Source organism: Daphnia pulex, chromosome 6 (assembly GCF_021134715.1).
Source record: "Daphnia pulex isolate KAP4 chromosome 6, ASM2113471v1".
NCBI classification, from domain to species: Eukaryota; Metazoa; Arthropoda; class Branchiopoda; order Diplostraca; family Daphniidae; genus Daphnia; species Daphnia pulex.
This window is the reverse complement of record NC_060022.1, coordinates 3,187,445-3,204,115: the sequence shown is the minus strand read 5'-3', so window position 1 is coordinate 3,204,115 and position 16,671 is coordinate 3,187,445. Positions and strand designations below refer to the sequence as shown.

General features: G+C 41.0%; 4 protein-coding genes across 9 annotated transcripts; 1 reads left to right on the top strand and 3 right to left on the bottom strand.

Moving 5' to 3' along the window:
• Window positions 1–420: 420 nt before the first annotated feature.
• Window positions 421–2,244, bottom strand: LOC124195693 (trypsin-1-like). Its single transcript, XM_046590240.1, has 10 exons — window positions 2,084–2,244; window positions 1,854–1,984; window positions 1,716–1,792; window positions 1,519–1,614; window positions 1,403–1,454; window positions 1,211–1,324; window positions 978–1,107; window positions 869–889; window positions 695–787; window positions 421–610 (listed from the first exon to the last, which is right to left on the bottom strand). Exons 1-10 carry the CDS (start codon window positions 2,127–2,129, stop codon window positions 555–557), a joined length of 816 nt encoding a protein of 271 aa, XP_046446196.1. The 5' UTR covers window positions 2,130–2,244; the 3' UTR covers window positions 421–554.
• Window positions 2,245–3,840: 1,596 nt separating this feature from the next.
• LOC124195691 (galactosylceramide sulfotransferase-like) lies at window positions 3,841–5,658 on the top strand. The gene is made up of 5 exons (XM_046590238.1): window positions 3,841–3,996; window positions 4,080–4,241; window positions 4,344–4,406; window positions 4,489–5,373; window positions 5,470–5,658. Exons 2-5 carry the CDS (start codon window positions 4,105–4,107, stop codon window positions 5,564–5,566), a joined length of 1,182 nt encoding a protein of 393 aa, XP_046446194.1. The 5' UTR covers window positions 3,841–3,996; window positions 4,080–4,104; the 3' UTR covers window positions 5,567–5,658.
• A 2,084-nt stretch (window positions 5,659–7,742) lies between these two features.
• On the bottom strand, window positions 7,743–9,492 carry LOC124195692 (trypsin-1-like). Its single transcript, XM_046590239.1, has 9 exons — window positions 9,250–9,492; window positions 9,049–9,176; window positions 8,894–8,985; window positions 8,663–8,813; window positions 8,465–8,581; window positions 8,254–8,386; window positions 8,169–8,190; window positions 8,005–8,095; window positions 7,743–7,921 (listed from the first exon to the last, which is right to left on the bottom strand). The coding sequence occupies exons 1-9, from the start codon at window positions 9,371–9,373 to the stop codon at window positions 7,865–7,867; spliced, it is 915 nt and encodes a 304-aa protein (XP_046446195.1). The 5' UTR covers window positions 9,374–9,492; the 3' UTR covers window positions 7,743–7,864.
• A 160-nt stretch (window positions 9,493–9,652) lies between these two features.
• Window positions 9,653–15,524, bottom strand: LOC124195690 (protein tramtrack, alpha isoform-like). Of its 6 annotated transcripts, none has more exons than XM_046590236.1 (5): window positions 15,514–15,524; window positions 14,234–15,043; window positions 13,984–14,155; window positions 13,670–13,870; window positions 9,653–13,567 (listed from the first exon to the last, which is right to left on the bottom strand). In XM_046590236.1, exons 2-5 carry the CDS (start codon window positions 14,990–14,992, stop codon window positions 13,080–13,082), a joined length of 1,620 nt encoding a protein of 539 aa, XP_046446192.1. In that variant the 5' UTR covers window positions 14,993–15,043; window positions 15,514–15,524; the 3' UTR covers window positions 9,653–13,079. The 6 variants fall into 6 exon arrangements, with proteins under 6 accessions (XP_046446192.1, XP_046446188.1, XP_046446191.1 ...); XM_046590232.1 differs by lacking the exon at window positions 15,514–15,524 and adding an exon at window positions 15,360–15,507; XM_046590235.1 differs by lacking the exon at window positions 15,514–15,524 and adding an exon at window positions 15,255–15,340.
• Between the last annotated feature and the right edge of the window lie 1,147 nt (window positions 15,525–16,671).

The following is a 16,671-nucleotide window of genomic DNA, read 5'->3' as shown; positions in this document are numbered from 1 at the left end:
AGACAAGGGATTAAAAAGCAAACTGATGTTTTGCAACTGATATTTGTTGGTGCTGTAACTGCTGTATGCTTGGTTGATATAGATAAAAATGAACTTCTGATGTTATAGGTCGAGATCCCCTCACACAGCAAACCAGGCAAAAAAAGTTAAAGATATGATCGGAAAAGGTGTGCCTTGACACATTCGTGTGTTAAGGTTAAATTAAAACCAAAATTAGAATCATTAGTTCATTAAGACTCTCCTGTATACGTTAACATAACTATGACCGCTCCAATAACGAATCAACAATTAAAACTTTAAAAACTTGCAGAAAATTTGCCTTATTCCAATATCATAAATGCGGAAGCAGTACGATCGAAAACATATTTTCCGGTATGCATGAGCAACCATATACAAGACACGTAGACGTAGTTGAAACTGTTATTATCTGCTACATTGTATTTTGTTTTTTAAAGATATGTTAATTGATTAAATGTGTATGAAAAATTGGATGCATCATAATTCATAAATCATAAATCATCCACGGGAGAAAAAAGACAGAAATGTGCAGTTTCTTAACCAGCGAAGCTGACGATCCAGTTGTGGAAGTATGAGACCTCAGTGTAGACACCTTTATGAAGACAATTGAATAGGACGTTCATAACATCAGCTACTTATCAAATCCCTAAATCTTCTAAGAATCAAGATCTCTTACCGTAATATCCAGCATCAGCACATCCAATACCCCACGAAACGACACCGATCAAAAGGTTAGTTCCTTCATCGACGAGGGGGCCGCCAGAGTCACCTGTAAGTGGAAATAATGAGATATAAAGGTATTACTTTTCTTTCCGTGAAGTATATAGCTATAGCATCCAAGATGTTTTACCTTGGCAAGAGTCGGCTCCGCCTTTCGTGTTCGACGAAAGAAGGAAAAAGAAAAGAGACGTTAGAAAAAAGACGTTCAGTTTGTAACAGTTTACGAATGCTGAATATACCTAGACGGAATCCGGCGCAAATCATGGAGTCAGTGATAGCGTTAGTGCCATAGCTGCCACGGCAAGTGTCGTCACTGACGGTGGGAACGGTGACTTTGCGCAAAATGTCGGGGATAGTGCTGCCTCCCGACTGCATTTAAAGAATCAGAAAACAAAATTATACATGAAATTATAATAACGGGAATCAAATACGCTATCCAGCTTATTACAATGTCGACTTATAATATACTCACTGAAGTGGTACCCCAGCCGGAGACGACGCAGTTGGTTCCTTCGGCAGTTTGAGCACCTTGAGCGGGGATTCGGACAACACCCACCACGGAGTTCAGCGAGAGCGGGGAACTCAACTTTACGAAAGAGACAAAACCAAATTAGAAAATGATACAATTATTCGGATATATAATGTCTTTAGATCATCGAAATACCTCCAAAAGACAGATGTCATTCTCCTGGGTCCTTGAGCTGTAACTGACATGTCTATTCAATAAAAATTAAAAAAAAAATGAACTTGTACTTCAAGTAAATGTCAGAAAGCTTATACTCGTGTTTAGCTGCAATGTTACGGGTTTGCTCATTTCCGGAATCGATGGACAAGCTGTGTTCACCAGCAACAATTGATAGGGAGCCGACAGAGGTTCTGTTGTTACGTAAAATTGGTATCATAATATAAGTGCCCTCATTAGTCATTAGTCTATACGTGTCTCTAAAGGCTATGATAAATTCAATATAGTTACTTACCCGTCAGTGCAGTGAGCAGCTGTGATGATCCATCCGCTCTTGTAAATGGAAGCACCGCAAATGTGGGAGCCCAGGCGCTAAAGTGGAAAATTGAAAGATAAAAGCAGGCGTACATGTAATTTAATTAAGGCAACATACTCTGAGGGAAATCTGGTAAGGGAATTCGTTGGGACTGGCTTGGGTGCCTCCGACAATCCTTTCGTCGTCGATCATGGGCCATCCACCGCGCATAAGCACGTTAAGAGGCAGACGAGGCAGCGTCAGCTTGGCTAATTACATAAGCAATTTTTATTCCATATTAATCACTGTATCAGATACACACTTATAATTTCTTAGCAGAAAAATTAAGATGAACGCAAAAGTCTTACCGGTGGCACCAGCGACAAGGACGAGAAGGATCAGAGCAGACTTCATGATTCCGATGCTTAAGATAGACAACGAATGAACCGCTTGGCTTCAGTTTCATTCTTCTTTTTATACAACTTTAATGGCGGATTATTTCAGGTGACGCACTTAGTCCTGTCTCTGGCTTTAATTGACAGCAGCTCTTCGACTCGTCCTTCTTCTAATCTTGCACGTAAAAACCAACACACACAACGCTCTTTTTATCTTGTCATCTTCAACAAATAATACTTCGTAACCTAAGCTATATTTCTGTATTTGTTATTCACTTCTTTACTGTCATAGAGAGTACCATACATATCAATCACGTGATAGATTTTTAAAATGGAATATTCCATAAAAAGGAATGACTTTACTCGATTAAATATCAGCAACCACTAAATTTCACTGCCGACTTGCCTGTTTTAATTAGAAAGATTCAGACAAAATTTAACCCGAAACATTCAATAGATTAAGACAAGGAATATGAAACTGAAAAAGTATGATGTACGTTGTACGTAAAATCCAGAAATTCACGTTTATTTCTACTCCCTATAACCTCATGCTTGCAAACATGTGATTAATTAATGGCAAAGGAATGGATTGACGTCACGATTTATTTGTTTAGATATATTCTTATTTACATAGTCCATCAAAAACTAAAAGTAATATTTGCTTATTGATCCGGTTCAATTTGTTTTGAATGCGTGTTAATTCAATCACGTGCAGCTTTTTTTCCAGAGTTTCATTGCAAGAGACAAGGTATAAAAAGTAAACGGATATTTGTTGACGCTGTATGCTTGCTTGGTTGATATCTATAGATAAAAATGAACTTCTGATCCGATAGGTCGAGATCACCCCACACAGCAAACAAAAAAAAAAGATAAAGAGTGATCGGGAAAGGTGCCTTGACTCATTCGTGTGTTTTGAGGTTAAATAAAAAACAATACTTAAATATTTACGAAAATTCTGTAAACGTTAATTTGTAAGTTTATGACAAATAGCAATAAGGGGGAAAAAACATGGGGCTAGTTGTAGTTAGATTCCAGCGGATTGTACAGGAGATTTACTGGTATTCAACTCTTTTAGTTACATACCGTACACCGTACAAACATGCACTTGTTCTTAGCAATTATATTCTCAATGCGACACGGATGATTGCTTAGTGGACAGCGGTGGACAGGTGGTAGAGTATTATGCGACGGGGTAGTGCTCGATTCATACTTCATCTTTAATTTTTCATTTATTTCCTTTGAACTTGCCGTACTAACTCACTTAACCGTACTGGCTGTAAATAACAGTACAGATCGGCGCACAAAAAAGTAGGATCAAAAAGAGTACGTACTCTATCCCCTCTATGATATTGCAACACAGGTAACACGTAACCGCATGAGATGGAATATAAACTGAAAACCGCTAGGAAAAACTGGTCGTCATCAAGCCGTTCATGTGTAGCCCATTTACGAATTTTATTGTCAACGCAACAGATGTGTACCCTGTACCGTGAAACAACATCTGAACTATTGATGCTGAAGCTTATATAAGGACGAATTCTATATTTTCTTGTGAGTTTCACTAGTTGACGCTGTGCGAAGAAAGTCTCTAAGTAAATAACAACCTCAATCTACACCAGATTTGGTTGGCGCTAAAAAGGCTTCAATTTAGTTTAATTGATTTCAATCGATTTCAATTGGGCATACTGGAGAAGAGCGCTTTGTTTGAGTTCCACTTTGAAAAGCTAGAAGATAGCATACGTAAACTCTACAGCATTCAAATCCGTGTTATCTGTCTTTGAACGTTGTTAGAGATACGCCAGAACTCGCAGACACAGTCAGCTACAGAAAGCAGTAAAACATTTTTCATGCGTTTGCCCTAGTGCCCTGTTCGAATTTCAATATAGGTAACAGTTGTCAAATTATTTGACGACACGAGTAACAAGAAGATAAAATTCGAGTGTTATAATAATCGTATACAACTTTCTAGCAACCAACACACCAGTGAAATTGTTATGCGTCTCCCGTCCGTTTCACTGAACCGCCGTTGCTTCAAATGGTGCCTCCTTGTTGCTCTCGCCTTCATGGCGGTTTCGGCAATCCATTGGACTTTTCTTCTGTCGCCAACCCCCAACTATATAACACCAACAAGGTCAGATTCGGATCTAGTTATGATGTCTTTCCCGTATAATATTCCGTCTAAAGTTGACAAATCACTTAACGAATCATCAACAACAAGTGTTAAAACTTACAGGAAGTTCGCCTTCATGAAAAATCACAAATGCGGAAGCAGTACGATCGAAAACATTATATTCCGGTGAGCACCAGAAGCTACCCCCACAAGGCACATAAATTTCAACCTTTAATTATCTGCTATTTTATCTTGCTCACGTTTATAGATTTGCAAACAAGAATCACTTGAATGTAGTGTTACCCGACAGCGGGAATTATCTCTCGACGACCGACCTATTCAATCACAAATCGCTAGCTAACGCAAAATGGAAGGATTTACCTTTCGATATTTTCTCCCTGCACAATCGCTGGAATAGGAATGAAGTGATGAAGGTGCTGGATGACGAGGTGCCGACTTTCACCATAGTGAGAGACCCAGTTGAAGTTTTTGTGTCCATGTTTCATTATCAAGATAAATTTCGAGAGTTTTATGGCGTTAAAGATATTCACGATATGGTGGTCAAAATTAAAGAAAATCCGTCTGCACCTGAACTGAACCAACGCTGGATGAAATATGTGGGTCGCAATCAAATGTCCTGGGACATGGGTCTGTCGCCGGAGATCTTCGACAACGAAGTGGCCATGAAGAGCGAAATTGAGCGATTGGATCGCGAGTTCGATCTCGTGATGGTGTCCAACAGAATGGACGAATCTCTAGTCCTGCTAATGCACTTGCTCCACTGGGGTTTCAAAGACGTTATCCATCTGGATTTGAACCGGAGGAAACCGGACAAGTCCAGCGCATTGAGCGATGAAGAGTTGGATGTGCTCTCCAACTGGTTGGCAGCTGACGCTCAACTCTTCAAGTATTTTTATCGCCGATTCGACGAAAGAGTGGCAGAGCTAAATCAAAAATATTCTTCAGTCTTCGATTTATTTTGGCGTAGTGGCGCCGACGAAGAGGCCAACTACGTCGAATATCAGACGAAAATGCTAAAGGAAGCCAACCGCGAACTTTACGACTTGTGCGTTGTACAAGAAGTGGGCAACGAAAAATTATCGGGCGTTTTCAAAGAGACTAACGATAATATTATGGGATATGTCATCAACAAGTAAGTGTTATTTGTTTGTTTTTCGTTGTAAATCTTTTTCCCAGGGTTCAAAAGAAATGTGTACTAATTTGGCTAATATCATTCGCGATTTTACAGAGAAGAGGAAGGATGTGCCATGTTTGCGATGAGCGAACCAGCTTTCTTGAAAATATTCAGAAACCAACTTCTCTCCCAAGCATTAGATCCCTCGTGAGGATTTTTGTTAGCAACGTGATTGTGATTTTACATAAATGTATGTCCTTAATTATGTTCGAAATGTATTGAATTTATGTTGCCAGCTTTTTTTTAAATAAAATTTTATACCATTTAGTAAGTATTAAGGTAAAATGCTTTAACTCATACCAAAACTGTTGATTTTCTTATCGAATGTTGACACGCCTTATCGAAATTGGATATATTATGCATCACGTAAAATACGCAGTGTCTGTCTGTCGCAGCAGAATAATACTCAGTGATAACAGTAAGCAGTCCGCTTACGATAACGAAGCAGCGTTATGGAGCCACCACTGCCGTCCACCAGCCGCCGCCCCTTGCACTATTACCTTTGGTGCACATGCACAACTGTACACATGAAACCGGATCACGTGAGACATGTAAATGTTTACTGTTCTAAATTAATTTAACTGATTGTTATTGCTTCTCTTTCGATAAAACTGCAATTAAATGAGTATGCGATAATTTCAAAATAACATGGAGATTTGTTAAACAGTTGGCGGCAAGACCCTCTTGGTGGGAAAAATTGTATTGCAAAGTTGCACTTTGCTTCAAGTGTTTCAAATTCAAATATTTGTGAATTTGATTGTATACCCACAGACATAGTTGCGAGGTACAAAAACATGCCTGATCTGCAGTCGTTCTACACGTGAGCTATTTATTTTTAATGGACCCTGACTGAGAAAAACAAAAACAGCATGATAAACCAAGTTCCAGTCAAGTGCATGGCACAGGAATAATCGTACTCCATACTCTGCAACGATTTATAATAAACGCCCCTCAATAGTCAGAAAAGAAGGATAGAAATGAATTTGTCCTACCTTGAAGCCTGGGAATTACAGCCAGGCATCCACAGTTGCTCCATCCATCCGCTGAAGAGTTAACACCAGACGAGTTAGGGTAAAAAGGGTCCTCGTGAACATTTGAAGAAAGGGGAATTAACTCGGTCGACACTGGCAATAAAAAAGGGTGTTGTTTATCTAAATATTCTAAAACATATTTCAACAGTGAGTTACGAAAAATATTTACAGAAACAATAGCAAGCAAGGAAAATTGAAAATAAGACAGTCGTAAACCAGGGACTGATTGTTAATAAACAGGAGAATTGAAGGTCTCCATGTAGGTTATATATACTCCATTTATGCAAATCATGCATTAACAAATCTGGCAGGTTACATGCAGATTAATAAAAGTATTGAAAAATTATTACCTCAGCTATATATGACACCGTGATTGTTGCTGATGGCAGGAGGTCATCAGTCAAATAATCATGTGACTGGAGGTCAAAACTTTGCTGATACGATGGCTGGCTCAGGCCTCAAATCTGCACCTAGAGGAAACGGCTTGGGAAACGGCTGAAAAACTGCCATGCATTGACTTGGGGATAAATAATGCTATTCAGGAATCAACAATTCACAAACTTGGAACAAGTTAAACTCTTCTATTAAAACTCCAATTGACATCCCATTTTTTATCTCAGTATTGACCTGCCAAACAGCATGGAGTGGCGACTGGGAAGCATGGAAAGCTGCGAGCCTGCGACACCAAAGTTAAAATGACGTTGACCACATTTTTGTAATTTTTTATTTTTTACATCCACGTCCAAAAAAGCCATCGTGTTGTTTTTCTTTTTAAAAATCTTATTATTAGTCTCCTTTTCGAAACTTTGAAACGAACGAATTAGCACTTAGCAGACGACACTAATCTTCCATTAGCAATACTTAAGATATCGATTAGAATTTATTAAAAATCGATTTATTCCAAACCGCAAAAAAAAACGATAAAAGCGGTTAAATAAAAATGTTAAATAAATAATGTAATGTATGTTATGCTGTTAAATAAATTATGTAATATGAGCTCTTCGGGTCACAAGATTTTATGCACAGATCATAGGCACAGATCCGTTAAACCGTTAACGGTTTCGTAACTTTTTTCTGCCCCACCTTACTCGCCATCTAGTGAGGCATAAAAAAGTTTATTAGCCGTTCACTGTTTATCGGAAACGCTAGTTTAGCTTACGCTCAAATTACTTTAACCCGCTAAGCTTATGCTGTTAAGTGTTATGCATAAATTTCAATTACTTTAACCTGCGAACAGTTGATTTATTACTACGTCAAAATAATATTAAGATAATGTTACACGGTAGTAATAACTAATAAGAGCAATGAAATTAATTCTTAAAGAAAGCGCCGATAATCGAATGGGAAACTTCTCGTCCATTTCTACAGGGATTTCAAAAATCTGATAACGTTCGTTGGTGTGGACTTTTGTCCGGAATTTATACAGCGTTAGTCTTGATCCAGTTAGTAAATGACGCAACTCTCGTGTAGACTCCCTAATTTGACGAGAGGTTGTTGAAAAAAAAAAAGATTAGCCGCTGATGTCTCTGAGTATCTTTTAACATGGAGCCATAGTTACCGGATATCCTGGATCAGCGCACCCGTTTCCCCAAGAGACGACACCGACTAGGACGTTAGGATTCAACGTGACCAAGGGTCCTCCCGAATCCCTACAAGTGATGAGAGACACACAGTATTGGCAGTGTTTAATTAACATTCTCATATACAATATGTCGAACATACCCTTGGCAAGAATCGGCTCCACCTGCAATCATCAGGTATCGATTTAAGAATCTCATATGAACACAAAAGTTTAGGAATTATTTACCGGCTACGAATCCAGCGCACAACATGGACGACAAAATGTAATTGCCTCCGTACATGGAGTTGCAATCGCTGTTGGAAACGATGGGCACGGCCACTTTGCGCAACACGTCCGAGACTGAACCCCCACCGCCAGCCTAATATAATTAACGAAAGACGAGATTCAAAATTTAAAATGTCGAATGAAATTCAGCAAAGTGCATAGGAGAGTATACGATCGTGGTGCCCCATCCGGTAACCAGACATGTTGTTCCGGTTTCGATAGTCGCTCCCTGGGCCGGCAGATTGATCGGCCCGACTTTGCCGGTTGAGAAATCAAGCGGCGAACTCAACTGTGATAGCGAAGGAAACAAAAAAACATTGGCATTTAGAATGTATAAGAGAAAATCTTGAATTCGATTGTTCAGACTCACTTTGAGGAGGGCGATATCGTTTTCAAATGTATCTGAATTGTAGTTGACGTGCATTTTAATCGACGACACAGAACGGGTCTGTTCGTATCCGGAATTCTGTGCCAAACTGTGTTCGCCGGCAACTACCCGCAATGTGCTCAGATCGGTGACCCTAATAAATAATATCAAACATTGATGCGTTAAAACTTAAAAGGAAAATACGATAAAATGCTCCATTTTTTAAAAATTTACCCGTCCACGCAATGAGAGGCGTCAATGATGTAATAATTATTGTAGACGGATCCTCCGCAACTGTGGGAATAGGACGAGAAAGCGCCGCGTCTCTGCATTGACAAAATATGATTAATGAATTAACGCTAACTGATCACTTGACTTTTGATTTTTACCTGGAGAGATATTTGCCAGGGGAATTCATTGGGAGTGGCCTGGGTGCCGCCGACGATTTTTTCTCCGCCGAGGAGTGACGGCTGTTCGGTCCTCAACAACAATGGCAGTCGCGGGAACAGGGACTTACCTAACAGAGTGACGTCACAGCAACAATTTCATCAAGTCAAAAAACAATAGTCTTATTGAAATCTAATATTTACCTGCAGCGCATGAAAGGAGGCAGCAAACGAGAATCAGAAACTTCATTTTTCTTTGAATGAACACGAATCGAATCCTTTTTTCTTTTTCCTGAAAATCAAATTCACCCAATCCACAAAGTTGCATGCACACAGGTGCGCCAACGACGTCTCTATGAACTCATTCGCCGACGTTTTATTATTTCTTCTCTTTTTTCTCTCTGGCCGTTTCATTTGACTTTATCATCGTTCATCCTTATCGATCTTGTTCCGTGGTCGTGTTCGAATGCTCGTGTCACATTCAACACGAGGTGCTATCGCGCAATCTTGCGAAACACCAAATTAGGCAACGTGGAAACAATAAAAGAAACTCTCAAACATCCCCCACAGCTTTGGTTCAAGAGTCAAGAGTCAGAGAGAGAGAAGGTGATGTAATAATAAAGTGTATGGGAAAACAGAACCTTTTGCATCAAACAAACGCTAACACACGCCACAATTTTGTTATAACACGCGAAAAAGTGCCCCGTTTTATTTTTTTTTCCAAGTTTTTCTTTTGGTTAGAAATGTTGGTCTCGTCTGTCTTTATGTATATATACCCGCCAAAAACAAAACAAACACATGAAAATGATGTCGGTATGAGGGATGATGACAAAACTACCGCAACGTGTAGACTTGCGAAAATCCGATTTTTGTTAAAAAAGACGAAATTTTTGCTTTGATGTTTTGAAATTTTTTGTTTTTTTGTTTCTTCTTCTTGAAATGAAAATTGTGTATATAAAGACCCAACCCAGTATATAAATTTTTGGTTTTTCACAAATACAAAAAAAGGGGGAGGGGGAAACGGGATAACAAGACAGGTGCGTAGAATGGGTGTTGTGTTATAACGGCAAATCAAACGATAACAAGATGTACTAAACTCAAAATAAAAAATTATTAATAATAATGTACCGTTTCGGTCCTAAAAACGCATTTGGAATCAGGAAGGATTGGTGGCTGGTGGTGGTGAAGGGTAAAAAAAAACGGGAGGGAAGGTTTTTATTTTTAATATTTAACGGGCAGGTGCTTTTGAATAGTTTATATATATTCATTTATATATATATCCTTCTTTTTGTCTTTTTTCAACTTTACTAGAAAGGTAATTATTATTATATAAAAATTTAAACCAAAAAAAAAGGGGAAAACTTGATAAAAACGCGCTATCGTACGAATATTTGCGGTAAAAGGAGAAAAAATTAAAATTAAAAAAACATCAGGATCTGAGGTAAGAAGCTGCTTTGTGTGTGTGGTCGGGAGGAGGATAGAAAAAAAAATATTTATATGTATATAAGAAAAAAAAACCGTACAAACAGACAAGAGGACAAAAAGGCAGTTTTTGGTTACACATCGGTTGCTCCCGCGTATAAAAATCAGAAAAACGAGACGCATGTAGATAGATACAAGAGAAAAAAAAATGTTTTTGTTTTTAACACACACACACACGCACGCACGCAAACACACACTGGCATCGGAGAGCGAGACAGAGACGGAGAAGAGTGGAGGAGAGAGATGAGCTCTGAACACGTTTCGTTTTTTTCTTGAATTTGAATTGAAATTTTCGCCTATAATCTTATTTTTTTCTTTTTAAATCTTTATTAAAAAAGATGGAGGAGGAGGAGGAGAGTTTTGAACTTGGGGGTCCTTCTTGCGGAGGAGTTTGAATGAAAGTTTTCTTTTTTAATTTCGCGCTGAATAGAAACTGTACTGTATATAATATAATAAATTTCTGTAATTTCTGACCGGCGAACAAAAAAAATATGCGAAACAAATTCTCTTTTTCTTCTTAACGATCTAATTTCTTTACTACACTGTGTACTGTACTTTGGAAATCCATTAAATGGATTGGCTTCACTGGGTTTCCGAATCGCCGGTGGTGGGGGAGGTTGTATATCAACAACTCACGCACATGCTACCGAAATCAACCAAACAAAAATTTTTGGAGAGAAAAAACAAAATTACACCATTCTCTTCTATCATTAATATTATTATTCTTATTAATTCTTTTCTTTTTACGAAAATTTGAATTTTTTTGTAAACCTTTGAAGGTTTTTTTTTATTTAAAAAGGGGGGATTAGATGAGGGAATTTTTCCCTCTTTAAAAAAAGTTTTCTTTTTTTCCTTTATACTAGATCGCGACAAAAACATAACAACAAACAACAACAAACCCAACGAAAAAAAATTGTTACTAGTATTTTTTCCCTTTTTTTGTGTTTTCTTTGTCTGGAGAGCACAACCTTAAACGTGTCAAAGACTTTCACGCTCACGTTCACACACGCAAAAAAAAGAATTAAAGAATACGTACAACAAAGGGGGAGTTCTGTTTTTCTTTTCTTTTTGGAGGGGGTAAAAATTTTGGAGCGCGAAACAAAAATTTTTTGAAATATTTTTCTTCCGTTCTCCGTTACTTTTTTTGGTTTCCTCTTTCTCGTGCGCAATAAAGGCCTATGCAGAAATAAGAAGTAGTAGTAGTAGTACTAGCAGTAGTAGTTGAAAAAAAAAATACAACGATACAACAATAACAAAGAATCGCCATTGGACGCTTTGAATTTGAGCTCTGGGAAGTCGTGTAAAGACAACAACAACAAAACGAATTAAATTTTTTCAATTCCCAGAGACCCGCCAAATTTCAAAAACAATCCATCACCGGGAATCTTCACCGCTTTCTTTCTTGTAACAATTGAACTATATGGGGAGGGGGGAGAGAGAGGTCGACAAGGCCAGCAGCAATGTCGCAATTTCTTTAAAGCGTGTGTGTGTCTGTCTGTGGGTTGGTGGTATATATATATAATAATATAAAGTTAGTTTCTGATTTTGCCAGCGCACGCGAATTAAAAGAATGGGGGGAGAGAGACCAGGGATCCCACATTATATAAAAAAACCTAAAAAACATGAATTATTTGATATACTTAAGAATCATAAGGGGGATACATTTTTCCTTCCCACCCTTTGTATGTTATATAGAATTAATAAAAAGAAATAAAAAAAACTGTCAACCTGATCGCTTCATAGATCGGGTTGTTTTTACTCCGAAATTGTTGGCTTTTGGCGTTGGATTTATCCCGCGTTTCATTCCCGAGACCCGATACTACTCCTCCTTCATCCTCTTCTTCTTCATCTTGTAAGAGGAAGCGAAAGAATGAATGAAGGAGGGATATGCACGACAGAAAATTAATTAAAAAATAACTGTCAATAAAAAAACTAATAAGATTCTCAACATTGCTTCCACTTCTTCAGGCAGTGGCGGTGCGAAAAAGGTAGTTGTGTTTTTTCTCAATTGTTTTGTTGGACCCCCCTCCTCCCCCCACACCTTTTTCCTCCCGCATAGAGAAGGAACAAGGAGGGGGAGGGGAGGAGGAAGTAGTGGAGGAGGAGGAGCTGAGCGGATATGGATTTTGGTTGTCTTCATTTTAAAATTTTAAAAAAAAGTTTTGATGAACTATTGGCACCGGTAGTTGTCAAAAAATGGGATGGATGAAAAATTTGCAGGTGATGGAGAGAGAAAACAAACATACGGCGAGGTGAGAAATATTGAACTATGCTCGATAACAGATGATTTGTTGTTTGTCAATAAAAAAGGAGTGCGAGCGAGACATTATTTGATGAATGAACGAAGCACTTTGGATTTGTTTTTTTGGAACTCTGACGGAGGAGGCGAAATAGGTGAGAGATAGAGAAAAAGGAAAGAGGAATTTTTGCTTATTTTGTTTTGTTTGGTTTCCCCTGCTGTTACCTAAGAAGCAGCTTGTTGGCCGGGCGATCAGCAATCAGCAGGCGAGAGTAGTTGCAGCAGTGACGAGAAGTGGAAGCCGTGACGAATACTAGGGCAGGGAGTAGTAGGCGTTGCTGTACTCGCGGGGCACGGCGTAGTCGTGAACGGTCTTGAGGTGGTGCTTGAGTTTGTCGGGCCGGGAAAACTCGCGTCCGCACACCAGGCAAGGAAAGACCTTGCGCTGGTTGCCTTCGTGGTAGAGGTAGGCGTGCCGCTGGAAGCTGTACTTGTTCTTGAACGTCCGCGTTACGTGCTCCTTCTCACAGGGGATGCAGCGGTACATACCCTCCTCCGAGACGGAAGCGTAGCGGAAGAGATTCAAGCCCCGGATCGACATCTCCTGCAGCTGCTCCGTGTTGTTGGAATTGCTGTTGTTGGAGCCGCCCAGGAGCGTCCGATCCGGAGTGCTCGAGCCTTCCCTCTGAGACGGGCCGGCCAGGTCGTCCAACGAGTCGGCAGACATTAGCGAACGGTCAAGCGAATTGGCGTTGCGACCGTAACCTCTCGGCCGTCCGCGGGCTCTCCGGTTGCCCTTCCCTGAAATAGCGCGACAGGAATGTGGGAAATGAATATCCGTCCGCACGTTCAAATAATAAAAAAAAATTTTATTAAAAAGTTCCAGCGGATTAAAATGCAAACCTGATTTCCCACCGCGTCTGCTACTGTCAAATTCGCTTTCCTGCGATGGTCCAGCTTGAGGTTCTAAGCCGTCTGGTCGCGTGTCGGGTTCCAGCAGAGATGAAGGTTCGAGTTTCGCTATCGAGGTGTTGTTGACGGGACTGGAATTTCGCGACGACGACGCCCCTTTGATGTGATCGTCTTGAGCCGTGGAGGAAGAATCTATTCCATTCCAACCCAAAACCAGAAAATAAAATAAAATTGAAAAAGAGAATATTCATCAAAACTCTCGTTAGTGGGGAAAAATAATAGGAGAGGTCGGCTGGGTTATATACCGTGAGCGTTAGAATTGGTCGGTGCATGAGGGTTGAGAGCAGTGTCGGGGCCGTTGTTCGAGACGCCCATGGAGAGAAGATCGACGTTCATTTCCATAACTTCAGGGCTAGAGCCTCGAATGTCCTTACTCGAGTTTGATTTCAATCCAACAACATTGTTTAATATCCCAGCCTGAATATTGTAATAAAAGAAGATATTTCGGTTAGTGATGGGAAATGCAAATGAATTATTTAAAAATGTCTAGTTTACCGAATCCGAGTAAGATTGACGAGGCGGTCTGCCCCTCTTCCTCCTGTGATGAGCATAAGTTTGAGGGCTGGAAGGCCGTTTGGTGGAACTGCTCAGGCTACTACTACTGCGCACCGACGTTATGGGAATTGGCGAGCCGAACATGCTGGCCATAGCCGGCACGCTGAAATCGATTGGCGGTCTCTGATTGGAAACGGGCAAAAGTTCCACGGCCGTCAAAGGAGCAGGAGCAGAATTCTGCTGCTGCTGTTGTTGCTGTTGCTGCTGCTGCTGCTGTTGTTGTTGCTGGAGAGCCGAAGACCCTGACGAAGGGTAGCTCCTCTTTTGCGAATCCAACAGCGAATCGAAGATGGGCGGCTGCGAAGTGGCTTGGGAGAGACTTTCCTCACAGAATTCGGCCAGCCCGCGAATCTTGAGGCTTTCGGCTAATCGAAGGAAGGCTGGTAGGCGATCCTGATCCACAGCCACCTCTCCTTTGTACATGAAATCCAAAAGTGCTCGCAGGTCATTGTAGCGGACATCCTTGAGAATGATGATTGGGTGTTTGGCCGGATGGGATGCAAACATAGCCTGGAAATAGGGGCTGCAGGCGGAGAGCACTAATTTGTGGGCTCGGAGGAGTAGACCCTCCACTGCCAAAGTAACATCGACAAAGGCCTCACTCTGGAGCAAGTGGTCAAACACTGAGACGAGGGCAGACTGGTGATTGTTCCATCGCAGGCAGAACTGCTGCTGGGGAGACGGACTGGATGAGGCCATGGTGCTGGTGCTGCTAGCATTTGACTCGTGCACAAAGTCACAGTCTTGTACCTGGGAAGACCGAGAGAGAGAGACAGAGATGAAAACAAACACACACACACACACACAATCACTGAATGGTGCAAACAAACTTGGGGAGCACAGAAAAGAGAACGAGAATTTACACCCGAAATGCCCCACCCTGGCACGAAGCAGCAGCTCACCAACCCACTTCAGGCCGCGGACTAAGCGAACGGGAGAGAGCCAGAAGAGAAAAACAAACCCAAATCGCCCCAAGGGGGGTGAACCGAGCTCTCTCGGCTGCTGCTGCTGCTGCCCTGTGTGTGTGTCTATCTGCGTGAGTGTGTGTGTCTGAGCTACTACTAACGTTATAGGGTTGAAAAGGGGCTGCGAATTCCAGCCGATCAAAGCCAATTGCGATCACAATTCCACTTGAATTAGAATGGCAGATCCGAGCAGATGGCTCCTACACCAGTGGAAGGCGAGAAAAAAGCCAACGTACAACCCCAAATGGCACTTACCCTAGTATTTCTTTTTCAATAACCACTTGTCGCCATGTTGTCCGGCCCACCCCTTTTTTTCCTACTCACGTTAGACGTTGTCAGTTCTCCGAATATCCAACTGACTCTCGCGCGCGCCGTTTCTTTCCCTTTTCATTCCCATCTCTCCCATTTTGTGTGTGTTGTATATCCTTCCTGGTGGAGTAGAACTGCGCCCCTCTCTTTTCTTTTTTTTTACCCATTATCCGTCCTCTCTCTTTTTTGTTTTTTTATTATTTATCCCGACTATCCAACTATACACACACACACGTATGCAATGCGCGTTAAAGGTGTATGCGATTTGCATTCGCTCAGGCTTGAATCCTCTTCCACTCTCTGCTGGCCTCACCTCTAACTCTTCCTTCCTCTTCCTTCGCTCATTCCACCCGCCGTTTGCTGTTGGGTTTTGTTGAGTTGGCTTGGCACATTTCGCACGATAAATACGAAAATTCCATGTCGGATCGATCAAAAAAACCCTTTTTTTTTATTTCTCTCTCTCTCGCTCTCCCGTCCCGGCATGACATGTGCATTGCATAAGAAAGTAGCCGCGCGCCGACTTTGTCTGCTGCTGTAGCTTATATTCTCTCCCACTTGTGCATGTGTGAGACTGTCTATATGCCAAAAGGCGGATGCCCTTTTCAGTGTTGGACTCTACTACGTGTATAGTTGATATATTTGTATAGTACATACAACACACACAACTATATACAGTTGTGCGCATCCGCAATTCCGGTTGGGTTTCCATGACACTGCTCTCTCTCGTCCCTCATTCGTTTTTCCTTCTTCTTCTTCTTCCCACCCTTCAATTTGATATTTTCTTCTTCCATCGGTGACGAGAGACTCCGCCAACGTTTCTCACCGTGAGTCCAAACCCCCGAAAAGAAAGGGATGGGCTCCGCGGGAATATGCGTGCGTGTTGTAGATGGTGAACGCTGTTGCTGCTGCTGCTCGCTGCTGCTGCTGCCGAGGGCGGCAGAAATAGACGAAGAAGAAGAAAGAAAAGAAAGAAGAAAAGAAAAAGAAAAAAAAAATTCCCGCGGCCATATCGGGGTTGATGGTGGAAGTAAAAAGAAGAAGAAGAAGAAGAATATGTATAGTGGTGGTGGTGGTGGTGGAATAAAGCGCATCCTCCCGAAGGCC